General features: G+C 37.1%; 1 protein-coding gene across 1 annotated transcript; it reads right to left on the bottom strand.

Annotated features, from left to right (window-relative positions):
* Positions 1–1,334: 1,334 nt before the first annotated feature.
* On the bottom strand, positions 1,335–26,301 carry LOC144435545 (uncharacterized). Its single transcript, XM_078124132.1, has 13 exons — positions 26,097–26,301; positions 24,619–25,388; positions 24,303–24,567; positions 23,589–23,738; positions 23,026–23,073; positions 10,680–10,847; positions 9,888–9,986; positions 8,815–8,933; positions 8,381–8,519; positions 6,786–6,901; positions 5,517–5,706; positions 3,606–3,662; positions 1,335–2,529 (listed from the first exon to the last, which is right to left on the bottom strand). The coding sequence occupies exons 1-13, from the start codon at positions 26,238–26,240 to the stop codon at positions 2,413–2,415; spliced, it is 2,382 nt and encodes a 793-aa protein (XP_077980258.1). The 5' UTR covers positions 26,241–26,301; the 3' UTR covers positions 1,335–2,412.
* Between the last annotated feature and the right edge of the window lie 111 nt (positions 26,302–26,412).

Below are 26,412 nucleotides of genomic sequence, written 5' to 3'. Positions count from 1 at the left end.
TGTAGTGTTCTCAATGTAGCGTTCTCAATGTAGTGTTCTCAATGTAGCATTCTCAATGTAGCGTTCTCAATGTAGCGTTCTCAGTGTAGTGTTCTCAGTGTAGTGTTCTCAGTGTAGTGTTCTCAATGTAAAGTTCTCAATGTAGTGTTGTCAATGTAGCGTTCTCAATGTAGTGTTCTCAATGTAGTGTTCTCAGTGTAGTGTTCTCAGTGTAGTGTTCTCAGTGTAGTGTTCTCAGTGTAGTGTTCTCAGTGTAGTGTTCTCAATGTAAAGTTCTCAATGTAGTGTTGTCAATGTAGCGTTCTCAATGTAGCGTTCTCAATGTAGCGTTCTCAGTGTAGTGTTCTCAGTGTAGTGTTCTCAGTGTAGTGTTCTCAATGTAAAGTTCTCAATGTAGTGTTGTCAATGTAGCGTTCTCAATGTAGTGTTCTCAGTGTAGTGTTCTCAGTGTAGTGTTCTCAATGTAGCGTTCTCAGTGTAGCGTTCTCAGTGTAGTGTTCTCAGTGTAGCGTTCTCAGTGTAGCGTTGTCAATGTAGTGTTCTCAATGTAGTGTTGTCAATGTAGCGTTCTCAATGTAGCGTTCTCAATGTAGTGTTCTCAGTGTAGTGTTCTCAGTGTAGTGTTCTCAATGTAGCGTTCTCAGTGTAGCGTTCTCAGTGTAGTGTTCTCAGTGTAGCGTTCTCAGTGTAGTGTTGTCAATGTAGTGTTCACAATGTAGTGTTGTCAATGTAGCGTTCTCAATGTAGCGTTCTCAGTGTAGTGTTCTCAGTGTAGCGTTCTCAATGTAGCGTTCTCAATGTAGCGTTCTCAATGTAGTGTTCTCAGTGTAGTGTTCTCAGTGTAGTGTTGTCAATGTAGTGTTGTCAATGTAGTGTTGTCAATGTAGCGTTCTCAATGTAGCGTTCTCAGTGTAGTGTTCTCAGTGTAGTGTTCTCAGTGTAGTGTTCTCAGTGTAGCGTTCTCAATGTAGCGTTCTCAATGTAGCGTTCTCAGTGTAGTGTTCTCAGTGTAGTGTTGTCAATGTAGCGTTCTCAATGTAGCGTTCTCAATGTAGCGTTCTCAATGTAGCGTTCTCAATGTAGTGTTCTCAGTGTAGTGTTCTCAATGTAGCGTTCTCAATGTAGCGTTCTCAATGTAGCGTTCTCAATGTAGTGTTCTCAGTGTAGTGTTCTCAATGTAGTGTTCTCAGTGTAGTGTTCTCAATGTAGTGTTCTCAGTGTAGTGTTCTCAATGTAGTGTTCTCAATGTACAAGATAAAAAGGCTGCTGAACAATTCCTAATTTCAGTAAGTCAACTTGACGAAATGAAAAGTACAAATAATAGAACCAGACAAATGTAGTTAATGACAAAATGGTACAAGAAACAAAACAAAAAACAGTCACATGATGATTCTAAAGAGCATTTCTATAATGTCACTTCCTAAAATCATCATGTCTACATTTAGATGGGAAGCACTCTTAACCAAAGACACAGTATGATAACCACTGGTCCTTGAGCTGGCTAATGAAGAATTCTAGAGGTAATGCTGTAGAAGATACTCTGTGTTTTTAACTTTGAGAAGTCAAATGTACCTGAGTGACCCAGGTTATTTTTTCCTGCATTCCCAGGTTTTTTTTTTCCTGCATTCCCAATTTACAATTTACATGGAATTCATTACAATTTTACCAGAGTCCCAATACTTCCAGTTACCAAGGTTACAAAACATGACATCATCATCTCTTGTTCAAGTACAGCTGGATTCTTCTTTTGACGGCAATGCCATTGTAAAATATTGTAAATAATGAGATTGAAACCAAACTGACTGCACTAAATCATTATGTTTACCTATCTTCTATTTCTTACCAGTGTTTGCAATGTTCTAAATCTGCACATAACTATATGAACAGTACAGGTACCAATTTGGCTAAATTTGAACCCTTACAACCAAATGCTCTATTGTTTACCTGAGATCTATGTAAAGTGTGCTCTTTGTGTAAATTACGCCACAAAGGACCTCTGCAAGACGTTGATCACACCTTTCAAAATGTGGCCACTAGGAGTGCTGTTCAAAGGCAGTTTTTGAACCAGAAGTGAAGGCTACGATAGTTGAGAGCTATATATAGCCTCCCTTGAAAGATATCATCATTTCCCAGTATTTTCCAGTGAATGTTGGTTGCATTTTCAACCATTCCAAGTACTCTGCTAACTTTGTTTAAGATCACATAGTATTTAGGAACCCCTGGAGTTGGTTCTAACCACATTTTTGTTGACTACGTCATGTACTGCCGTTAGCCTCTCCAGAGGGTGTCACGAGATTTCACTCCTCACTTTCTCTCACATAGGGTACATTCTTGTTGAAATGACCACAAGTTGGATAACCAGAATATGGCGTATTGGTAGAGTATCTGACTGTAGTAAGTTTGTGTAGATAATTATCTTGTGTGAAGAATTAAATCTCCATCACTGCTTGTCATAAACAGATGAATTCTCCTAGATAATTCGGGTCCAACTCGTCTGTTTGTAGCCAACACTCCAGCTCCTCTTCTAACCTGTAAATTCAATGAATATCCAAAGAATTTCATTTAAGAACTTAAATCAACATTGTCAAACCTTCTATGTTTGAAGACATAGTCCCCTAAGATTGATAATATAGTCTGGACCTACAATTCACTGACAACTTCAAACAATTGTATATAGCAAAGTCTGCTCATAGCATAAAGTTATGTTGATTGATCCCTATGTACCTTGATATACACATAGCACAAGACAATGACACTTGAGACAACTAACGTCAGTAAGATTAGATAACAAACAGTTCTCTCATAATCAGGGTGTTAACATTTAAAAATCTCAAAATTAAAACATTTTAAAATGCACTTAGTTGTTGATGAACCAGGTCAAAGGTCAGATTCTAAACATTTGAACTGTATGGATCTGCACACTTTGCTTGTTGAGAGATACCCTCCTGTGATGCACTGGGTGGCCCGGTGGGTACTGTGCTTGACTCATTCAGTAGTCTTGGTTACCAAGACTCGCCACTGGTGGCTCACTCCTTCTGTTTGCCACAGATGAATGTTTAAGGAAATACTGTGCAAGTGATTTGAATGATGGCTGCATGTACATTTTGTAGTTGGTAGGAGTTGACCCAACATGATGTCACATGACATCAAAAGTTAGCAATTATTCCTGGTAGACAGAGACAATTATCACAAATTTAATACCATTACCGTATTATCATGAAATATGTACTGTACAATGCATATGAAATTTGGATTATTTTCACCTAATGCGAAAATGTTTAAATTCAAGGAGTCAACATCTTACATTCTACTGTAAAAATCACTTATGCAACATTTTCCCAAACTGCTGGAGTGAGCCCCCAGTGGTGACTGTGTAATTGTGTAACTGTGACTACCCTCTCAGGTGATATAGTTAATGAAGAAGACGATGAACATTTAACAAACTGCCAAAAAAAGAACTTGAATTAAGAATGTGAATATAGACAAACTGTTAGATCTTTGATAAACTACATCATATCAGGGAGTACTTGTATGACTGTAGTGAGAAATAGTAGTTCACATATTTTGTTTGGATGAAGGTAAAAGGACAGGTTGGCTTTACTTACCACAATATCTTGTAATAGTTTCTGTGCTTGTTGTTCACTTGAACATTGATTATAGGCCTGAAAACATAAACAAATCACACACATGTAAATAAGACAGACAGACAGACAGACAGACAACACTTGTCACTTGACCATACCCTGAGTTTACCAGTAAAACCCTTCTCTGTCATTGAAGGCACTGAGTTCTTGTTCTATTAAGTTGTTTGTGAAAATTATTCACATGTAGAGTTTGGTTCAGTAGTTCCTGCAGTGACAACTGTCATCATTTTTATCATTTTTGGATTCATATTTTGGAAGAAAGGGTGGCACTTTATTTTTTTTTACAACAAATACATAGGAAGACATGGGTACCCAGTATGGTGTTATATACTGAATGACAACCATAGGAAGACATAGGCAGTGTTACCCAGTATGGTGTTATATACTGAATGACAACCATAGGAAGACATGGGCAGTGTTACCCAGTACGGTGTTATATACTGAATGACAACCATAGGAAGACATAGGCAGTGTTACCCAGTATGGTGTTATATACTGAATGACAACCATAGGAAGACATAGGCAGTGTTACCCAGTATGGTGTTATATACTGAATGACAACCATAGGAAGACATGGGCAGTGTTACCCAGTACGGTGTTATATACTGAATGACAACCATAGGAAGACATAGGCAGTGTTACCCAGTATGGTGTTATATACTGAATGACAACCATAGGAAGACATAGGCAGTGTTACCCAGTACGGTGTTATATACTGAATGACAACCATATGAAGACATGGGCAGTGTTACCCAGTACGGTGTTATATACTGAATGACAACCATAGGAAGACATGGGCAGTGTTACCCAGTATGGTGTTATATACTGAATGACAACCATAGGAAGACATAGGCAGTGTTACCCAGTATGGTGTTATATACTGAATGACAACCATAGGAAGACATGGGCAGTGTTACCCAGTACGGTGTTATATACTGAATGACAACCATAGGAAGACATGGGCAGTGTTACCCAGTATGGTGTTATATACTGAATGACAACCATAGGAAGACATGGGCAGTGTTACCCAGTATGGTGTTATATACTGAATGACAACCATAGGAAGACATGGGCAGTGTTACCCAGTATGGTGTTATATACTGAATGACAACCATAGGTTTGCTATTATTATCTATATTTTATCAGAGTTTGAAAACTAAGTTCATATTAGAATTATGCTGAGTGATGTGATTATTTCCTCTTCTTCTTCTTCTTCTTCTTCTTCTCCTCCTCCTCCTCCTCCTCCGCCGCCGCCGCCTTCTTCTTCTTCTTCTTCTTCTTCTTCTTCTTCTTCTTCTTCTTCTTCTTCTTCTTCTTCTTCTTCTTCTTCTTCTTCTTCTTCTTCTTCTTCTTCTTCTTCTTCTTCTTCTTCTTCTTCTTCTTCTTCTTCTTCTTCTTCTTCTTCTTCTTCTTCTTCTTCTTCTTCTTCTTCTTCTTCTTCTTCTTCTTCTTCTTCTTCTTCTTCTTCTTCTTCTTCTTCTTCTTCTTCTTCTTCTTCTTCTTCTTCTTCATACTTGAATCATACTGTACATTACTTTGAAGGTATTGCACAAATGGTAGATTCTGTTGAATACACAAATGGATGGTTGGATGGGTGGACGGATGGATAGATGGTTGGTTGGATGGATGGATGGATCTGGTGGATGGATGGCTGGATTTTTGGTTGGATGGATGGATGGTTGGTTGGATGGATGGATGGGCCTCTCCTTATACCCCCCCCCCCCCAGGCAAAGCTCATTGCACCTGGTTGAAACAATTTAATATATCTAATGAATGAGTGAATCAAATCAAGTTACTAAACCAGGACTGTCACATGACTCACATGACCCTGTTTCCTCTACAGATATGGAATACACAAACAAGCTACATTACCTGTATCAGCATCTTAGGTGAAGGGTAGGCAGATATAATAGCTGAAGCTACTTCCATACTGACATTTCGGAATTGTTGAAGTTGCTGTCTCCATACTTTCAGTAATCCTTTACCATCTTTGTCAACTTTGACCCCACCAGCCCAGTCAGTGGATACATGGAAGGAAAACAGGCCTTTGTCTCTTTCTCTCCTAATAAGGCAAATATGCAAATCAGTCAACTTTGACCCCCATCAGTCCAATTAAAACAGGCCCTTGTTTCTTATCTCCTTATAAGGGAAATGTGCAAATCAGGAAAACAGACACAAGCTAAGTTTAGTGAAAGTACTTATGCACAAAAGCTTACATAAATTGTTCTTATTGTATTATGCTAATGTCAATGTATGGCTTCAGAGGTAGCAATGATCATACCCTGCTTGAGTTGATAGCATAGTTTCAGTATGTGTATACTAAATTATATCATCAAATTGTTTATATAGTATGACAGGAATACTAAGTTTTAGTTCTACCAATAACAAATAATGACTACATTGTAAATATAAGTAGACATAGAATACAACTGTTATCATAATAATTAAATATGCATCCAAATTACCCCTCCCCCCCCCCCCCCCCCCCCCAACATACAGGATATAGAGCCAGTCGGGGAAAGTGTATGAATTGCCTTTGTTAACTACAAATGTAGTTCGACTAAACTGATTGTACAGGTAGATTTCATTCATAAAATTTGACAGGATGTTTTGCAAACAGCAGGACACCACTTCCAATTAAAGGCCATTCCAAAGATTAGGTCGATGAAGCAACAAATTCATATGTTTAGTATGCCTTTCCCATAGCTTTGAAAATGAAGCATCAATGTTTAGGATGTAAAAAACCCTGTAAGAGTAATGTAATAAACTAAGTACTTGACTCGCTTGCTGGATCTACACTCATACACAGTGGTGTCATTTCCTTCAAGTCCAAAGTCTGCCTCAAGATCAAATACACATGATCAAATACACAAAGAATGATTACGGCCTGGCTGGGTGCCTACTAAAGGCTTCACTGTGTGTATGACAAGAATCCCCCTGCCTGTTAGACTAAACATGATAACTATAAATTGGCATTATGTTAAGTGACTCGATTGTTCACTTCAAAGTCCACAGCCATAACAATGTAGTGACCCGATTGTTCACTTCAAAGTCCAAAGCCATAACAACAACGTAGCTTATTTTACTAGTCATATTTTCAATAGACTTTGCAAGTTTAATCACAACTCTTTCATTACTTACTTGAAGGGTGCTTCTGCTATAGCCTTTGTAAACATTGCTATCAAGGCTGCAACATCAGCTACTGTTTCTTTGAGATGAACAGTACAATTGGTATGTAACTGTAAATCAACTAGGGCCTATAAAAACAATAAAGTACCACAGTAACATGTGGTCATACTGTTAATAAAACAATAACGTACCACAGTAACATGTGGTCATACTGTTAATAAAACAATAAAGTACCACAGTAACATGTGGTCATACTGTTAATAAAACAATAAAGTACCACAGTAACATGTGGTCATACTGTTAATAAAACAATAAAGTACCACAGTAACATGTGGTCATACTGTTAATAAAACAATAACGTACCACAGTAACATGTGGTCATACTGTTAATAAAACAATAACGTACCACAGTAACATGTGGTCATAATGTAAATTAACTAGGGCCTATAAAAACAATAAAGTACCACAGTAACATGTGGTCATACTGTAAATTAACTAGGGCCTATAAAAACAATAAAGTACCACAGTAACATGTGGTCATACTGTTAATTAACTAGGGCCTATAAAAACAATAACGTACCACAGTAACATGTGGTCATACTGTAAATTAACTAGGGCCTATAAAAACAATAAAGTACCACAGTAACATATGGTCATACTGTTAATAAAACAATAACATACCACAGTAACATGTGGTCATACTGTTAATAAAACAATAACGTACCACAGTAACATGTGGTCATACTGTTAATAAAACAATAACGTACCACAGTAACATGTGGTCATACTGTTAATAAAACAATAACGTACCACAGTAACATGTGGTCATACTGTAAATTAACTAGGGCCTATAAAAACAATAAAGTACTACAGTAACATGTGGTCATACTGTTAATTAACTAGGGCCTATAAAAACAATAAAGTACCACAGTAACATGTGGTCATACTGTTAATTAACTAGGGCCTATAAAAAACAAACAAAGTATCACATTAGCATATCATGTGGTCATCTTATACAGAAAAGGTTTATGGTTATTGTTAGTTAGGAATGAAGTCTAAATATTGAAGTAGAAAGAAGTTGTATCTAAAGTGCTTTCTTGTTAAATAGAATACCATATGATATAAGCAGCATATATCATGGTGTGACTTACCTCTTCCATGACTTACCTATTCCATGTGATATGAGCAGCATATATCATGGTGTGACTTGCCTCTTCCATGTGATATGAACAGCATATATCATGGTGTGACTTACCTCTTCCATGTGATATGAGCAGCATATATCAAGGTGTGACTTACCTCTTCCATGTGATATGAGCTGCATATATCATGGTGTGACTTACCTCTTCCATGTGATATGAACAGCATATATCATGGTGTGACTTACCTCTTCCATATGATATGAGCTACATATATCATGGTGTGACTTACCTCTTCCATATGATATCAGCAGCATATATCATGGTGTGACTTACCTCTTCCATATGATATCAGCAGCATATATCATGGTGTGACTTACCTCTTCCATATGATATGAGCTACATATATCATGGTGTGACTTACCTCTTCCATGTGATATGAGCAGCGTATATCATGGTGTGACTTACCTCTTCCATATCAACTCTACTGATAGAAATGGTCACTGAACTTTTTTGTTTCCCCTTTCCTTTCTTCCCTTCATCACTATCACCATGACTACCCAGTACAGCTGAGCGAAAGTTTTTATTCTGTTTATTTTTCTGAGTCCTAGAAAAATGACATTTTAAACAAATCAAAATCACTGTATCTATGGTAAACATTTCACAAACTGGAAACAAGAATGCTTTGATTTTATCAATAAGTTATTTTGAGTTGGTCCTGGTCTTAGTACATTCGTAAGTCAATTTTCTTGTAATCTTAGGATGTCTCTAACCATAGACCATTGCATTCACTTCACTACAGGGTCTATGCTTTTTAATAAAGGTATCTTAATAACATAAATGAAGAGCATATTTTGCCAGAGTTGGACTTGCTGTATTCTTCAAATAAAGTCTAAGCTTACCTGAAATATTTTTCCATTCCAATGACAACTAAGGTAGGATTTTGACCAATAGATGTATCTTTGATAGTCAATACATATGACTGCAGTGTGTTGGTGTTTAACAAGTGGCCAAGCTGTGCCTGTTAAATGTAGTGTATTTGTAACAAGTAAAGTATTGATACTATAAAGTTGGGGTCAGGAAAGGATTGAAACATTGAACATTGTTCCTTTGAAGAGGAGGGGGAGGGGGGAGTGGAGAGAGGAGAGAGAGAGAAAGACAGAGAGAGACAGACAGAGAGAGAGAGAATAGAGAGAGAGAGAGAGAGAGAGAGAGAGAGAGAGAGAGAGAGAGAGAGAGAGAGAGAGAGAGAGAGAGAGAGAGAGAGAGAGAGAGAGAGAGAGAGAGAGAGAGAGAGAGAGAGAGGAGAGGGAGAGGGAGAGGAAGGGAGAGGGAGAGGGAGAGGGAGGGAGAGGAGAGGAGGGAGAGGGAGAGGGAGAGGGAGAGGGAGAGGGAGAGAGAGAGAGAGAGAGAGAGAGAGAGAGAGGGAGAGAGAGAATAAACAACATTATCTATCATGGAGTGAACAAGACTGACAGTATACAGTTCAATGCTCTCAGCTTATCACAGTATATTTGTGTGTATCAGTTACAAATTTTAGCACTCACAGTAAATGTATGTTTTTTGTATGTAAAGGACCTATACCTATGAAGGTAGTTAGTCACAGTACATGGTATTCCTATGTGATAATGTCACATCCTGCATAGTTCATATTCTTGACTGAAAAGTGACATCACATTCATGTAATTTCCCCATACATTTGTACAGGGCCTTCAGGACTGCTGATGTGCTTTATCAGACTGTCGACAGTCGTTCGTGCCTTTTTTGCCACGTTTTATCTAAAACTAAAGTTGTTGGCTCACTCCAATCTGGAGCAATACTACTATAACTGTGTACTGACAGTGAGGGCCTTTAGTTTTAGATAAAATGTAGCAAAAAAGGCATGAATGACTGTTGACAGTGTAGTGCTTTATGTACAAATTCCAATGTCCCAATATCCCAATGTCCCACAGTCAAGAATTGAAGCAAGTCTTACCTCTTTGTATGCATACACCATTTCAACAAACTGTTCAGACTGTATGACAACCAGTATTTCTGCCTCATTATGTATGTATGTACCAGACGTGGATAAACTCTGTATTATAAATTACAACGAATTCCATCATTTCTGAATATCCAGAGTGTATTACTTCGAAATATTAAAACAAGCAAAGTACACACATAGTAAACAAGGAGATATGCAATTAGGCTGAATTCCATTTTTAGGCAATCATTCATGTGTGCATGTAAGTCACACAGAGGCTATAGTCCTAACAAGCATAAAAGACCAGGATGTAGAGTTATGAAAGTTGAATTGGCTGAATGGTTACAATGGCCTATTTGTTGCCAGTTCAGGCCTCGTTGCTGCCCATTTGCCTTAATGATTCTTGTTATATCGCTGGAGACCTGGTAGGATATAGGTTGCTGGGTGATTACTTTAATCCTATGTTCTTACATAGGTTGCAATGGATTGTAAGCTATCCAGGGAGTTGAAGAAGTATGGGTTGTTAATGTTGCACCAATAGAGGTTTATGTATGGGCAGTGATTGTAAAACACTTGGAGCACAGTGTGGGCATACAATAACCAACATTATTATTGATACACCCCCCCCCCCCCCCCCCCCAATGATTTACAGGATAGTGGGTGCCATACAAGAATTTTCTCCAAAAAATAGTGGTTGATCAGTTACTGCTATATTTCCGAAGATGTTATCATTTCATTTACAAAGTTGTTCCAACCCAACTCAAGTACAATAGCGCCCCCACAAGGTAAGAAGTCAATATGTACCTGAGAATCCTGGGACTCTAACTGTGGACGTTCTCTCTGCCAAGTTACTGCATTATCAATACACTGCATTGCTAGGCAATATCTGATGTTTTTGGTCTGTAAATGAACCATGATTTCAGCACCACAAGGACTTTCTACCAGTTTCTGGTCCAGAACAGTTGTTACATACTGTGTAAAATACAAAACAGAATGCAGAGCTGTAACAATTTTAAAGAAAATTTGAACAAAATATCCGATTTCTCATGATAATTATCTTAGATGTGGTATATGATATCAAGAATATGTTCTATAAGAATAATTATTAAACCTCTTGCACAAGCTGTCATTGGTCAGAATCGAATCACATGACCTTTAAATAGACTATTGTCCACACAAGTAGAGACTGTTGTCTGGCAATATTAGCTACCGTAGTTATTTTAACCGATCTATTCTGCACACTACAACACTGATGTTTTCTAATGTTGTGAACTCAAGATGACAAAGCCATTATATAGTGAGATACACCAGTTTATTTCTTGCAGATGTCAAATAAAAATAATTAGAAATGAGCTACAGGGTGACTCACTCTTACTTCTACAAATAATGCCATCTACACATTGAATGGCTATCTACAAGTACAATTTGGAAATGTACCATGGCAGGAAAACTTTTCTATCGATGATAAATAGTGATGAATGCCAATGAGTGGACATGTGGATAATTGGGCAAATGAGTGGACGATGTAATACAATTAATAATATATGTGCTTCGGCAAAATCATATGCCTGCCCTTGGGCTGGCACCCTTTACCAAAGTTTTGATGATGCACTTGCCTTGGGCATCATCAAAATTTTGTCAAAGAGTGCCAACCCTGGTGAAGGCAATAAACTAACATTACCCTCACTACTATGTGTTGTTGTAATGGTAGTTAACATTACCCTCATTGCTATGTGTTGTTGTATTGGTAGTTAACATTACCCTCACTGCTATGTGTGGTTGTATTGGTAGTTAACATTACCCTCACTGCTATGTGTGGTTGTATTGGTAGTTAACATTACCCTCACTGCTATGTGTTGTTGTAATGGTAGTTAACATTACCCTCATTGCTATGTGTTGTTGTATTGGTAGTTAACATTACCCTCACTGCTATGTGTGGTTGTATTGGTAGTTAACATTACCCTCACTGCTATGTGTGGTTGTATTGGTAGTTAACATTACCCTCACTGCTATGTGTTGTTGTAACGGTAGTTAACATTACCCTCACTGCTATGTGTGGTTGTAATGGTAGTTAACATTACCTTCACTACTATGTGTTGTTGTAATGGTAGTTAACATTACCCTCACTGCTATGTGTTGTTGTATTGGTAGTTAACATTACCCTCACTGCTATGTGTGGTTGTATTGGTAGTTAACATTACCCTCATTGGTATGTGTTGTTGTATTGGTAGTTAACATTACCCTCACTGCTATGTGTTGTTGTATTGGTAGTTAACATTACCCTCATTGCTATGTGTTGTTGTATTGGTAGTTAACATTACCCTCATTGCTATGTGTTGTTGTATTGGTAGTTAACATTACCCTCACTGTATGTGTTGTTGTATTGGTAGTTAACATTACCCTCACTGCTATGTGTGGTTGTATTGGTAGTTAACATTACCCTTATTGGTATGTGTTGCTGTATTGGTAGTTAACATTACCCTCACTGCTATGTGTTGTTGTATTGGTAGTTAACATTACCATCACTGCTATGTGTTGTTGTATTGGTAGTTAACATTACCCTCATTGCTATGTGTTGTTGTATTGGTAGTTAACATTACCCTCACTGCTATGTGTGGTTGTATTGGTAGTTAACATTACCCTCATTGCTATGTGTTGTTGTATTGGTAGTTAACATTACCCTCATTGCTATGTGTTGTTGTATTGGTAGTTAACATTACCCTCACTGCTATGTGTTGTTGTATTGGTAGTTAACATTACCCTCACTGCTATGTGTGGTTGTATTGGTAGTTAACATTACCCTCATTGGTATGTGTTGCTGTATTGGTAGTTAACATTACCCTCACTGCTATGTGTTGTTGTATTGGTAGTTAACATTACCATCACTGCTATGTGTTGTTGTATTGGTAGTTAACATTACCCTCATTGCTATGTGTTGTTGTATTGGTAGTTAACATTACCCTCACTGCTATGTGTGGTTGTATTGGTAGTTAACATTACCCTCATTGCTATGTGTTGTTGTATTGGTAGTTAACATTACCCTCATTGCTATGTGTTGTTGTAATGGTAGTTAACATTACCCTCATTGCTATGTGTTGTTGTAATGGTAGTTAACATTACCCTCACTGCTATGTGTGGTTGTATTGGTAGTTAACATTACCCTCACTGCTATGTGTTGTTGTAACGGTAGTTAACATTACCCTCATTGCTATGTGTTGTTGTATTGGTAGTTAACATTACCCTCATTGCTATGTGTTGTTGTATTGGTAGTTAACATTACCATCACTGCTATGTGTTGTTGTATTGGTAGTTAACATTACCCTCACTGCTAAGTGTTGTTGTATTGGTAGTTCACATTACCCTCACTGCTATGTGTTGTTGTATTGGTCGTTAACATTACCCTCACTGCTATGTGTTGTTGTAATGGTCGTTAACATTACCCTCACTGCTATGTGTTGTTGTATTGGTAGTTAACATTACCCTCATTGCTATGTGTTGTTGTATTGGTAGTTAACATTACCCTCACTGCTATGTGTTGTTGTAATGGTAGTTAACATTACCCTCACTGCTATGTGTGGTTGTATTGGTAGTTAACATTACCATCACTGCTATGTGTTGTTGTATTGGTAGTTAACATTACCCTCACTGCTATGTGTGGTTGTATTGGTAGTTAACATTACCATCACTGCTATGTGTTGTTGTATTGGTAATTAACATTACCCTCACTGCTATGTGTTGTTGTAATGGTAGTTAACATTACCCTCACTGCTATGTGTTGTTGTATTGGTAGTTAACATTACCCTCATTGCTATGTGTTGTTGTAATGGTAGTTAACATTACCCTCACTGCTATGTGTTGTTGTATTGGTAGTTAACATTACCCTCATTGCTATGTGTTGTTGTAATGGTAGTTAACATTACCCTCACTGCTATGTGTTGTTGTATTGGTAGTTAACATTACCCTCACTGCTATGTGTTGTTGTAACGGTAGTTAACATTACCCTCATTGCTATGTGTTGTTGTAATGGTAGTTAACATTACCCTCATTGCTATGTGTTGTTGTAATGGTAGTTAACATTACCCTCACTACTATGTGTTGTTGTAATGGTAGTTAACATTACCCTCACTACTATGTGTTGTTGTAATGTTAGTTAACATTACCCTCATTGGTATGTGTGGTTGTATTGGTAGTTAACATTACCCTCACTGCTATGTGTTGTTGTAACGGTAGTTAACATTACCCTCATTGCTATGTGTTGTTGTAACGGTAGTTAACATTACCCTCACTACTATGTGTTGTTGTAACGGTAGTTAACATTACCCTCACCGCTATGTGTTGTTGTAATGGTAGTTAACATTACCCTCACTACTATGTGTTGTTGTAATGGTAGTTAACATTACCCTCACTGCTATGTGTTGTTGTAATGGTAGTTAACATTACCCTCATTGGTATGTGTTGTTGTATTGGTAGTTAACATTACCATCACTGTTATGTGTTGTTGTATTGGTAATTAACATTACCCTCACTGCTATGTGTTGTTGTAATGGTAGTTAACATTACCCTCACTGCTATGTGTTGTTGTATTGGTAGTTAACATTACCCTCACTGCTATGTGTTGTTGTATTGGTAGTTAACATTACCCTCATTGCTATGTGTGGTTGTATTGGTAGTTAACATTACCCTCACTGCTATGTGTTGTTGTAACGGTAGTTAACATTACCCTCATTGCTATGTGTTGTTGTAATGGTAGTTAACATTACCCTCACTACTATGTGTTGTTGTAATGGTAGTTAACATTACCCTCATTGGTATGTGTTGTTGTATTGGTAGTTAACATTACTCTCATTGGTATGTGTTGTTGTACTGGTAGTTAACATTACCCTCATTGGTACGTGTTGTTGTATTGATAGTTAACATTACCCTCACTGCTATGTGTGGTTGTATTGGTAGTTAACATTACCCTCATTGGTATGTGTTGTTGTAATGGTAGTTAACATTACCCTCACTACTATGTGTTGTTGTAATGGTAGTTAACATTACCCTCATTGCTATGTGTGGTTGTATTGGTAGTTAACATTACCCTCATTGGTATGTGTGGTTGTATTGGTAGTTAACATTACCCTCATTGCTATGTGTTGTTGTATTGGTAGTTAACATTACCCTCACTGCTATGTGTTGTTGTATTGGTAGTTAACATTACCATCACTGCTATGTGTTGTTGTAACGGTAGTTAACATTACCCTCACTGCTATGTGTTGTTGTAACGGTAGTTAACATTACCCTCACTGCTATGTGTTGTTGTAATGGTAGTTAACATTACCCTCACTACTATGTGTTGTTGTATTGGTAGTTAACATTACCCTCACTGCTATGTGTTGTTGTATTGGTAGTTAACATTACCCTCATTGGTATGTGTTGTTGTAATGGTAGTTAACATTACCCTCACTACTATGTGTTGTTGTAATGGTAGTTAACATTACCCTCATTGCTATGTGTGGTTGTATTGGTAGTTAACATTACCCGCATTGGTATGTGTTGCTGTATTGGTAGTTAACATTACCCTCACTGCTATGTGTTGTTGTAATGGTAGTTAACATTACCCTCACTGCTATGTGTTGTTGTATTGGTAGTTAACATTACCATCACTGCTATGTGTTGTTGTAACGGTAGTTAACATTACCCTCACTGCTATGTGTTGTTGTATTGGTAGTTAACATTACCCTCACTGCTATGTGTTGTTGTATTGGTAGTTAACATTACCCTCACTGCTATGTGTTGTTGTATTGGTAGTTAACATTACCCTCACTGCTATGTGTTGTTGTAACGGTAGTTAACATTACCCTCACTGCTATGTGTTGTTGTAACGGTAGTTAACATTACCCTCATTGCTATGTGTTGTTGTATTGGTAGTTAACATTACCCTCATTGCTATGTGTTGTTGTAACGGTAGTTAACATTACCCTCACTGCTTTGTGTTGTTGTAACGGTAGTTAACATTACCCTCATTGGTATGTGTTGTTGTATTGGTAGTTAACATTACCCTCATTGGTATGTGTTGTTGTATTGGTAGTTAACATTACCCTCATTGGTACGTGTTGTTGTATTGGTAGTTAACATTACCCTCATTGGTATGTGTTGTTGTATTGGTAGTTAACATTACCCTCATTGGTATGTGTTGTTGTATTGGTAGTTAACATTACCATCACTACTATGTGTTGTTGTAATGGTAGTTAACATTACCCTCATTGCTATGTGTGGTTGTATTGGTAGTTAACATTACCCTCATTGGTATGTGTTGTTGTATTGGTAGTTAACATTACCCTCACTGCTATGTGTTGTTGTATTGGTAGTTAACATTACCCTCATTGCTATGTGTTGTTGTAACGGTAGTTAACATTACCCTCATTGGTATGTGTTGTTGTAATGGTAGTTAACATTACTCTCACTGCTATGTGTTGTTGTATTGGTAGTTAACATTACCCTCACTGCTATGTGTTGTTGTATTGGTAGTTAACATTACCATCACTGCTATGTGTTGTTGTAACGGTAGTTAACATTACCCTCACTGCTATGTGTTGTTGTATTGGTAGTTAATATTACCCTCACTGCTATGTGTTGTTGTATTGGTAGTTAACATTACCCTCATTGCTATGTGTTGTTGTATTGGTAGTTAACATTACCCTCATTGCTATGTGTGGTTGTATTGGTAGTTAACATTACCCTCATTGCTATGTGTTGTTGTATTGGTAGTTAACATTACCCTCACTGCTATGTGTTGTTGTATTGGTAGTTAACATTACCCTCACTGCTATGTGTTGTTGTAATGGTAGTTAACATTACCCTCACTGCTATGTGTTGTTGTAATGGTAGTTAACATTACCCTCATTGCTATGTGTTGTTGTAATGGTAGTTAACATTACCCTCACTGCTATGTGTGGTTGTATTGGTAGTTAACATTACCCTCACTGCTATGTGTTGTTGTATTGGTAGTTAACATTACCCTCACTGCTATGTGTTGTTGTATTGGTAGTTAACATTACCCTCACTGCTATGTGTGGTTGTATTGGTAGTTAACATTACCCTCATTGCTATGTATTGTTGTAACGGTAGTTAACATTACCCTCATTGCTATGTGTTGTTGTATTGGTAGTTAACATTACCCTCATTGCTATGTGTTGTTGTAACGGTAGTTAACATTACCCTCACTGCTATGTGTTGTTGTATTGGTAGTTAACATTACCCTCACTGCTATGTGTTGTTGTAACGGTAGTTAACATTACCCTCATTGGTATGTGTTGTTGTATTGGTAGTTAACATTACCCTCACTGCTATGTGTTGTTGTAACGGTAGTTAACATTACCCTCATTGCTATGTGTTGTTGTATTGGTAGTTAACATTACCCTCACTGCTATGTGTTGTTGTAATGGTAGTTAACATTACCCTCATTGCTATGTGTTGTTGTATTGGTAGTTAACATTACCCTCATTGCTATGTGTTGTTGTAATGGTAGTTAACATTACCCTCACTGCTATGTGTGGTTGTATTGGTAGTTAACATTACCCTCATTGCTATGTGTTGTTGTATTGGTAGTTAACATTACCATCATTGCTATGTGTTGTTGTAATGGTAGTTAACATTACCCTCACTGCTATGTGTGGTTGTATTGGTAGTTAACATTACCCTCATTGCTATGTGTTGTTGTAATGGTAGTTAACATTACCCTCACTGCTATGTGTTGTTGTAATGGTAGTTAACATTACCCTCATTGCTATGTGTTGTTGTATTGGTAGTTAACATTACCCTCATTGCTATGTGTTGTTGTAATGGTAGTTAACATTACCCTCATTGCTATGTGTTGTTGTAATGGTAGTTAACATTACCCTCACTGCTATGTGTGGTTGTATTGGTAGTTAACATTACCCTCACTGCTATGTGTTGTTGTATTGGTAGTTAACATTACCCTCACTGCTATGTGTTGTTGTATTGGTAGTTAACATTACCCTCATTGCTATGTGTTGTTGTAACAGTAGTTAACATTACCCTCACTGCTATGTGTGGTTGTATTGGTAGTTAACATTACCCTCATTGCTATGTGTTGTTGTAACGGTAGTTAACATTACCCTCACTGCTATGTGTGGTTGTATTGGTAGTTAACATTACCCTCATTGGTATGTGTTGTTGTATTGGTAGTTAACATTACCCTCATTGCTATGTGTTGTTGTATTGGTAGTTAACATTACCCTCACTGCTATGTGTTGTTGTATTGGTAGTTAACATTACCCTCACTGCTATGTGTTGTTGTAATGGTAGTTAACATTACCCTCACTGCTATGTGTTGTTGTAATGGTAGTTAACATTACCCTCATTGCTATGTGTTGTTGTAATGGTAGTTAACATTACCCTCACTGCTATGTGTGGTTGTATTGGTAGTTAACATTACCCTCACTGCTATGTGTTGTTGTATTGGTAGTTAACATTACCCTCACTGCTATGTGTTGTTGTATTGGTAGTTAACATTACCCTCATTGCTATGTGTTGTTGTAATGGTAGTTAACATTACCCTCACTGCTATGTGTGGTTGTATTGGTAGTTAACATTACCCTCATTGCTATGTGTTGTTGTAACGGTAGTTAACATTACCCTCATTGCTATGTGTTGTTGTATTGGTAGTTAACATTACCCTCATTGCTATGTGTTGTTGTAACGGTAGTTAACATTACCCTCACTGCTATGTGTTGTTGTATTGGTAGTTAACATTACCCTCACTGCTATGTGTTGTTGTAACGGTAGTTAACATTACCCTCACTGCTATGTGTTGTTGTAACGGTAGTTAACATTACCCTCATTGCTATGTGTTGTTGTAACGGTAGTTAACATTACCCTCACTGCTATGTGTGGTTGTATTGGTAGTTAACATTACCCTCATTGCTATGTGTTGTTGTAACGGTAGTTAACATTACCCTCATTGCTATGTGTGGTTGTATTGGTAGTTAACATTACCCTCATTGCTATGTGTTGTTGTATTGGTAGTTAACATTACCCTCACTGCTATGTGTTGTTGTATTGGTAGTTAACATTACCCTCACTGCTATGTGTTGTTGTAATGGTAGTTAACATTACCCTCACTGCTATGTGTTGTTGTAATGGTAGTTAACATTACCCTCATTGCTATGTGTTGTTGTAATGGTAGTTAACATTACCCTCACTGCTATGTGTGGTTGTATTGGTAGTTAACATTACCCTCACTGCTATGTGTTGTTGTATTGGTAGTTAACATTACCCTCACTGCTATGTGTTGTTGTATTGGTAGTTAACATTACCCTCACTGCTATGTGTGGTTGTATTGGTAGTTAACATTACCCTCATTGCTATGTATTGTTGTAACGGTAGTTAACATTACCCTCATTGCTATGTGTTGTTGTATTGGTAGTTAACATTACCCTCATTGCTATGTGTTGTTGTAACGGTAGTTAACATTACCCTCACTGCTATGTGTTGTTGTATTGGTAGTTAACATTACCCTCACTGCTATGTGTTGTTGTAACGGTAGTTAACATTACCCTCATTGGTATGTGTTGTTGTATTGGTAGTTAACATTACCCTCACTGCTATGTGTTGTTGTAACGGTAGTTAACATTACCCTCATTGCTATGTGTTGTTGTATTGGTAGTTAACATTACCCTCACTGCTATGTGTTGTTGTAATGGTAGTTAACATTACCCTCATTGCTATGTGTTGTTGTATTGGTAGTTAACATTACCCTCATTGCTATGTGTTGTTGTAATGGTAGTTAACATTACCCTCACTGCTATGTGTGGTTGTATTGGTAGTTAACATTACCCTCATTGCTATGTGTTGTTGTATTGGTAGTTAACATTACCATCATTGCTATGTGTTGTTGTAATGGTAGTTAACATTACCCTCACTGCTATGTGTGGTTGTATTGGTAGTTAACATTACCCTCATTGCTATGTGTTGTTGTAATGGTAGTTAACATTACCCTCACTGCTATGTGTTGTTGTAATGGTAGTTAACATTACCCTCATTGCTATGTGTTGTTGTATTGGTAGTTAACATTACCCTCATTGCTATGTGTTGTTGTAATGGTAGTTAACATTACCCTCATTGCTATGTGTTGTTGTAATGGTAGTTAACATTACCCTCACTGCTATGTGTGGTTGTATTGGTAGTTAACATTACCCTCACTGCTATGTGTTGTTGTATTGGTAGTTAACATTACCCTCACTGCTATGTGTTGTTGTATTGGTAGTTAACATTACCCTCATTGCTATGTGTTGTTGTAACAGTAGTTAACATTACCCTCACTGCTATGTGTGGTTGTATTGGTAGTTAACATTACCCTCATTGCTATGTGTTGTTGTAACGGTAGTTAACATTACCCTCACTGCTATGTATGGTTGTATTGGTAGTTAACATTACCCTCATTGGTATGTGTTGTTGTATTGGTAGTTAACATTACCCTCATTGCTATGTGTTGTTGTATTGGTAGTTAACATTACCCTCACTGCTATGTGTTGTTGTATTGGTAGTTAACATTACCCTCACTGCTATGTGTTGTTGTAATGGTAGTTAACATTACCCTCACTGCTATGTGTTGTTGTAATGGTAGTTAACATTACCCTCATTGCTATGTGTTGTTGTAATGGTAGTTAACATTACCCTCACTGCTATGTGTGGTTGTATTGGTAGTTAACATTACCCTCACTGCTATGTGTTGTTGTATTGGTAGTTAACATTACCCTCACTGCTATGTGTTGTTGTATTGGTAGTTAACATTACCCTCATTGCTATGTGTTGTTGTAATGGTAGTTAACATTACCCTCACTGCTATGTGTGGTTGTATTGGTAGTTAACATTACCCTCATTGCTATGTGTTGTTGTAACGGTAGTTAACATTACCCTCATTGCTATGTGTTGTTGTATTGGTAGTTAACATTACCCTCATTGCTATGTGTTGTTGTAACGGTAGTTAACATTACCCTCACTGCTATGTGTTGTTGTATTGGTAGTTAACATTACCCTCACTGCTATGTGTTGTTGTAACGGTAGTTAACATTACCCTCACTGCTATGTGTGGTTGTATTGGTAGTTAACATTACCCTCACTGCTATGTGTTGTTGTAACGGTAGTTAACATTACCCTCACTGCTATGTGTGGTTGTATTGGTAGTTAACATTACCCTCATTGCTATGTGTTGTTGTAACGGTAGTTAACATTACCCTCACTGCTATGTGTGGTTGTATTGGTAGTTAACATTACCCTCACTGCTATGTGTTGTTGTAATGGTAGTTAACATTACCCTCATTGCTATGTGTTGTTGTATTGGTAGTTAACATTACCCTCATTGCTATGTGTTGTTGTAATGGTAGTTAACATTACCCTCACTGCTATGTGTGGTTGTATTGGTAGTTAACATTACCCTCATTGCTATGTGTTGTTGTATTGGTAGTTAACATTACCATCATTGCTATGTGTTGTTGTAATGGTAGTTAACATTACCCTCACTGCTATGTGTGGTTGTATTGGTAGTTAACATTACCCTCATTGCTATGTGTTGTTGTAATGGTAGTTAACATTACCCTCACTGCTATGTGTTGTTGTAATGGTAGTTAACATTACCCTCATTGCTATGTGTTGTTGTATTGGTAGTTAACATTACCCTCATTGCTATGTGTTGTTGTAATGGTAGTTAACATTACCCTCATTGCTATGTGTGGTTGTATTGGTAGTTAACATTACCCTCACTGCTATGTGTTGTTGTATTGGTAGTTAACATTACCCTCACTGCTATGTGTTGTTGTATTGGTAGTTAACATTACCCTCATTGCTATGTGTTGTTGTAACAGTAGTTAACATTACCCTCACTGCTATGTGTGGTTGTATTGGTAGTTAACATTACCCTCATTGCTATGTGTTGTTGTAACGGTAGTTAACATTACCCTCATTGCTATGTGTTGTTGTATTGGTAGTTAACATTACCCTCACTGCTATGTGTTGTTGTATTGGTAGTTAACATTACCCTCACTGCTATGTGTTGTTGTAACGGTAGTTAACATTACCCTTATTGGTATGTGTTGTTGTATTGGTAGTTAACATTACCCTCACTGCTATGTGTTGTTGTAACGGTAGTTAACATTACCCTCATTGCTATGTGTTGTTGTAACGGTAGTTAACATTACCCTCACTGCTATGTGTGGTTGTATTGGTAGTTAACATTACCCTCACTGCTATGTGTGGTTGTATTGGTAGTTAACATTACCCTCATTGCTATGTGTTGTTGTAATGGTAGTTAACATTACCCTCACTGCTATGTGTGGTTGTATTGGTAGTTAACATTACCCTCATTGCTATGTGTTGTTGTATTGGTAGTTAACATTACCCTCACTGCTATGTGTTGTTGTATTGGTAGTTAACATTACCCTCATTGGTATGTGTTGTTGTATTGGTAGCTCTATTATCCTGCACGGATCCATACTATCCTGCATAGCTCCCTACTATCCTGCATAGCTCCCTACTATCCTGCACGGATCCATACTATCCTGCATAGCTCCCTACTATTCTGCATAGCTCCCTACTATCCTGCATAGCTCCCTACTATCCTGCACGGATCCATACTATTCTGCATAGCTCCCTACTATCCTGCACGGATCCATACTATCCTGCATAGCTCCCTATTATCCTGCATAGCTCCCTACTATCCTGCATAGCTCCCTATTATCCTGCATGGCTCCCTACTATCCTGCATAGCTCCCTACTATCCTACATAGCTCCCTACTATCCTGCATAGCTCCCTATTATCCTGCATAGCTCCCTATAATCCTGCATGGCTCCCTACTATCCTGCATAGCTCCCTATTATCCTGCATGGCTCCCTACTATCCTGCATGGCTCCCTACTATCCTGCATAGCTCCCTACTATCCTGCATAGCTCCCTACTATCCTGCATGGCTCCCTATTATCCTGCATGGCTCCCTACTATTAAAATTTCACTTATAAAAGTAATCAATTTCAGTATTGATATTGCTGAATTGTTCCAGTTCCTGTGTATTCTAAAATTGTCAAATACCATCAAGTACAACTGTAGTACACATTACAATTTACATGTAGTGTATCTAGAAACTTTCACATACCTTGATGCATTCCTCAGGTCTTGCTGCTTTAAGTGCTTGTCTTTCAGTCTGCAAAGATTGAAAAATAAATAATCAAGTCTTTGCCAAGCAAATCAAATCATGACAGAATTTAACTCAAAATTTGCCCGCATCTTTGTTTGTAGACATGTAGAATAATCTCTTCAAAATTTGAAATCTTATGGAATACAACACATTTGACAGATGTCATGTATTCTAACTTTTCATGGTGTATTGTACACTTTTACACAAGTTTTTGTTGAGCAGCAACTTATCTTGCCTCCAACTTGTTAAATAATTTTAATTCAAAACATTGATGAATTAAATTATTGTTAGGCACTTTACTATTACTTTTTTTAAAATAAATTGATTAAGTAAATACACTGTCAATGACAGTGACTCTGTTTTTAAAGTGAATTTCTGAACACTTAATCATGTCACATTTTCAAATTGCTTTAATATGACAATCATAATTATAATGGTATGCCAATTGTTTACAACAATTCATAACTGTAAATGACAATATTTCATAATTCATCATCCTTTCTCCATCATTCAGTACTCACCTTCTTCTTCATCAGTTCTCTTTCTTTTTCAAGTCTCTTCTCTTCCCTTTCCTTTAATTTGTTCATTTTTTCTCTTTCTTTAAGTGACTTTGTTTCATCTTTTAGTCTTTGCTTCCATTCTTTTTCTTTCTCTCTCTCTGCTCGCAGGAGCTATGTCAAAATTTAGCGATACACATTATATTATTATAAAATTACATTGTTCACAAAATGTTGTGAAAATACAGTCAGTTTGATAAGACATTGCAGAATATATTGTCTGTTTACAATATGGGTAGACAAGGGCAATACTTAAGATATGCTGGTTCATTAGAAATGGACATAAAAATTGACATAAAATGTGACTCATTCTATAAATCCATGAATACATTGTAAAAATAATTACCATCATGTGTTACATCTAGTTGACTATTGTTTATTTGGTACATATCTAATTCATCTACCTATATAGTAGTATACCAGCCTGAACCAACAAAAGTATAAAAGTGACAATTATATGTACTTTCTGACTATAATTGACATTAACTACACACAAAGAACATATTAAATACATTGTATGAACATTTTTCCTGTTGAAGCCATTTTTGTATACATAACTGATATAGTATACAGCCATATCATATACCATTATTATCACAAGTACAATATCACATACTTTATGTTGTGAAAATATTTTAATTTATTTTAGGTAGACTCAAATGACCAGTATCAACTTACAAGGGCCTTTCTTTTGGCTTCAGCAATTTGTTCTGGTGATCTTCTTGTTTTCTTTCTTACAGGTAGTGGTGTATCATCATTGATATCAATACTATTGCCATCACTATCTTTGTACACTATTTCTCTATCATCTAAATTCCTTCTTTTCATCACACCAACTCTTGATGTGTCAGAGTCACTGTAACCATGGTAACCAGTCTGTCTCTCTGAATTTGTTGAAACTTGACTCCCTAGGTGACTTGAAGTTTGTGAATCATTAGATTTGGTATGATTTGTATCATCAGTCTGGGTGTCATCAGGCATATTTGGAATCAATGAACTGTGACAAAATCTTTGTTTGAGTCGACTTGTGAGAGACAATGGCATTCTCTCCTCATCTTCACTTGAACTTGATATGCTGTGGTGGAAAATTGATTTGTTGTTTTTGTCTATTAGTGTACTACTCCCAGACTGTTTACTTGTTTCTGTTACATTGGCACTTGTTATGCTTACACTGCTGGCCATGGTACATGCCAAGTTTGCATGGGAATCCTCATCTGAACCTGAAATTGACCATGTTGAATACAATCCATGTTTCTTTTTCACTTCTCTTTTCCTTCTGTTGGTTTCCATTGTCTGTTTTCCACTTTTATTGCCATTTATTTTGGCATTCAATTTCAGATCAGAAACACCCACACAATCTTCATCAGAACTTGAAATTGACCATGATTTAGACTGGACAGTGTGTTTCCTGTTTATGTTTCTTTCAATGTTGTTCATTTCAAAAGATTTATGGTTTGATGTAAATTCTCCTGACTTTCCTTCTTGACTGCAATCATCACTTACTGTGAGTCCTTCTGTGTTGTTACTAATGCCAACAGCTATGACATCATTGTCATGATTGTTGTCCATTTCTCTACTCCTCACAGTGTCATTTCTCTGAGAGGAAGTGAAATCTACAGCAGGTAAATCCATATCACTGTTTTCATCAGTACTGCTCAAATCTTCAGTTCTATTGTCAGCCATTCTTGGCAAGCCTTCAGTTTCTCGAAGGTTTTCAATAGAATGATCTAGTCCAATGTTTGTTTCTTCTAATTCAGAAAGATCCTGAAGAAATGAAATTAACAATCACATTTATATTTCTTTACGATATTATAATAATTTCATTTTCAGGGCTTACGTTATCACAAACAAATAAATAGAAGTAGATGAAAGTAAAATTAAAATTGATAATTACGGAAACAGAAAATGCAAATAAATTATGTTTCATACAAGTGATGGATGTATTGATGGAAGAAATGGATGAAAAGAACCAATACAACATGTACAATGAATCATTTCAAAAAAAATAGTATGAAGACTTGAATAAGGAACAAAAATAACAGCCGCATCATCATCATCATCATCATCATCATCATCATCATCATCATCATCATCATCATCATCATCATCATCATCATCATCATCAACAACAACAACAACAACAACAACAACAACAACAACAACAACAACAACAACATCAACAGCTCTGAAACACTTATCATCATTCATGAACTGCAAATTGTCCTTGCACTATGTTAATTATCATTATCAGTGTGTCAGGAATATACAGGAATTATTTTGGTATTGGGCACAAACAAGTGACCAATAGCTCACTGTCAGTGTCACATTGGGCTTGATATTTGCGAAAGCACATGAGTTATCATACCTACGACTGACTATAACGCTTGGTGTGTAATTGTCGATTGCATAGGAGCACAATAACATATGATATGTCAAATTAAAACAAACACATGTCCATTGCAATTAACTTACAAGTATTCCATCCAAAACATTATTAATTGTTGTCTCTACATTCCGAGTTCTTATCAGATCTCTTCGTACAGCTGCCAAAGGTGCTTCTGGGAAAACAGCAAGAACCTGGCTAATGTCACTTAGGGTGGGAAAATGTTCATCCATCGCAAGAATCTACGGAATTCACACCATTGGACATTGTAAATAAACGACAGCTTGTGTCAATTTCATATGTTTGAACACACCGCGATGTTTTGCCGAGTAGCACCGTGACCTTTGTGAGTGGCAATCCGCAGGGTCATGATGGAAAAGTAACCCCAATATGTTTGCAAAATGT

Source organism: Glandiceps talaboti, chromosome 5, assembly GCF_964340395.1.
Source record: "Glandiceps talaboti chromosome 5, keGlaTala1.1, whole genome shotgun sequence".
NCBI classification, from domain to species: Eukaryota; Metazoa; Hemichordata; class Enteropneusta; family Spengelidae; genus Glandiceps; species Glandiceps talaboti.
This window is presented reverse-complemented; position numbering and strand designations above follow the sequence as displayed.

What these genes read in the sequence shown, in the direction of transcription:
- LOC144435545 (XM_078124132.1), bottom strand. Translation starts at nt 26,240, where the DNA reads ATGGATGAACATTTTCCCACCCTAAGTGACATTAGCCAGGTTCTTGCT. An exon ending in CAAAGATTTTGTCACAGTTC is followed by an intron (nt 24,568 to 24,618) that starts ATTGATTCCAAA and finishes TACAAATCATAC; the next exon opens with CAAATCTAATGATTCACAAA. An exon ending in GTAGAGTTGATATGGAAGAG is followed by an intron (nt 6,902 to 8,380) that starts GTAAGTCACACC and finishes TTGTTTTTATAG; the next exon opens with GCCCTAGTTGATTTACAGTT.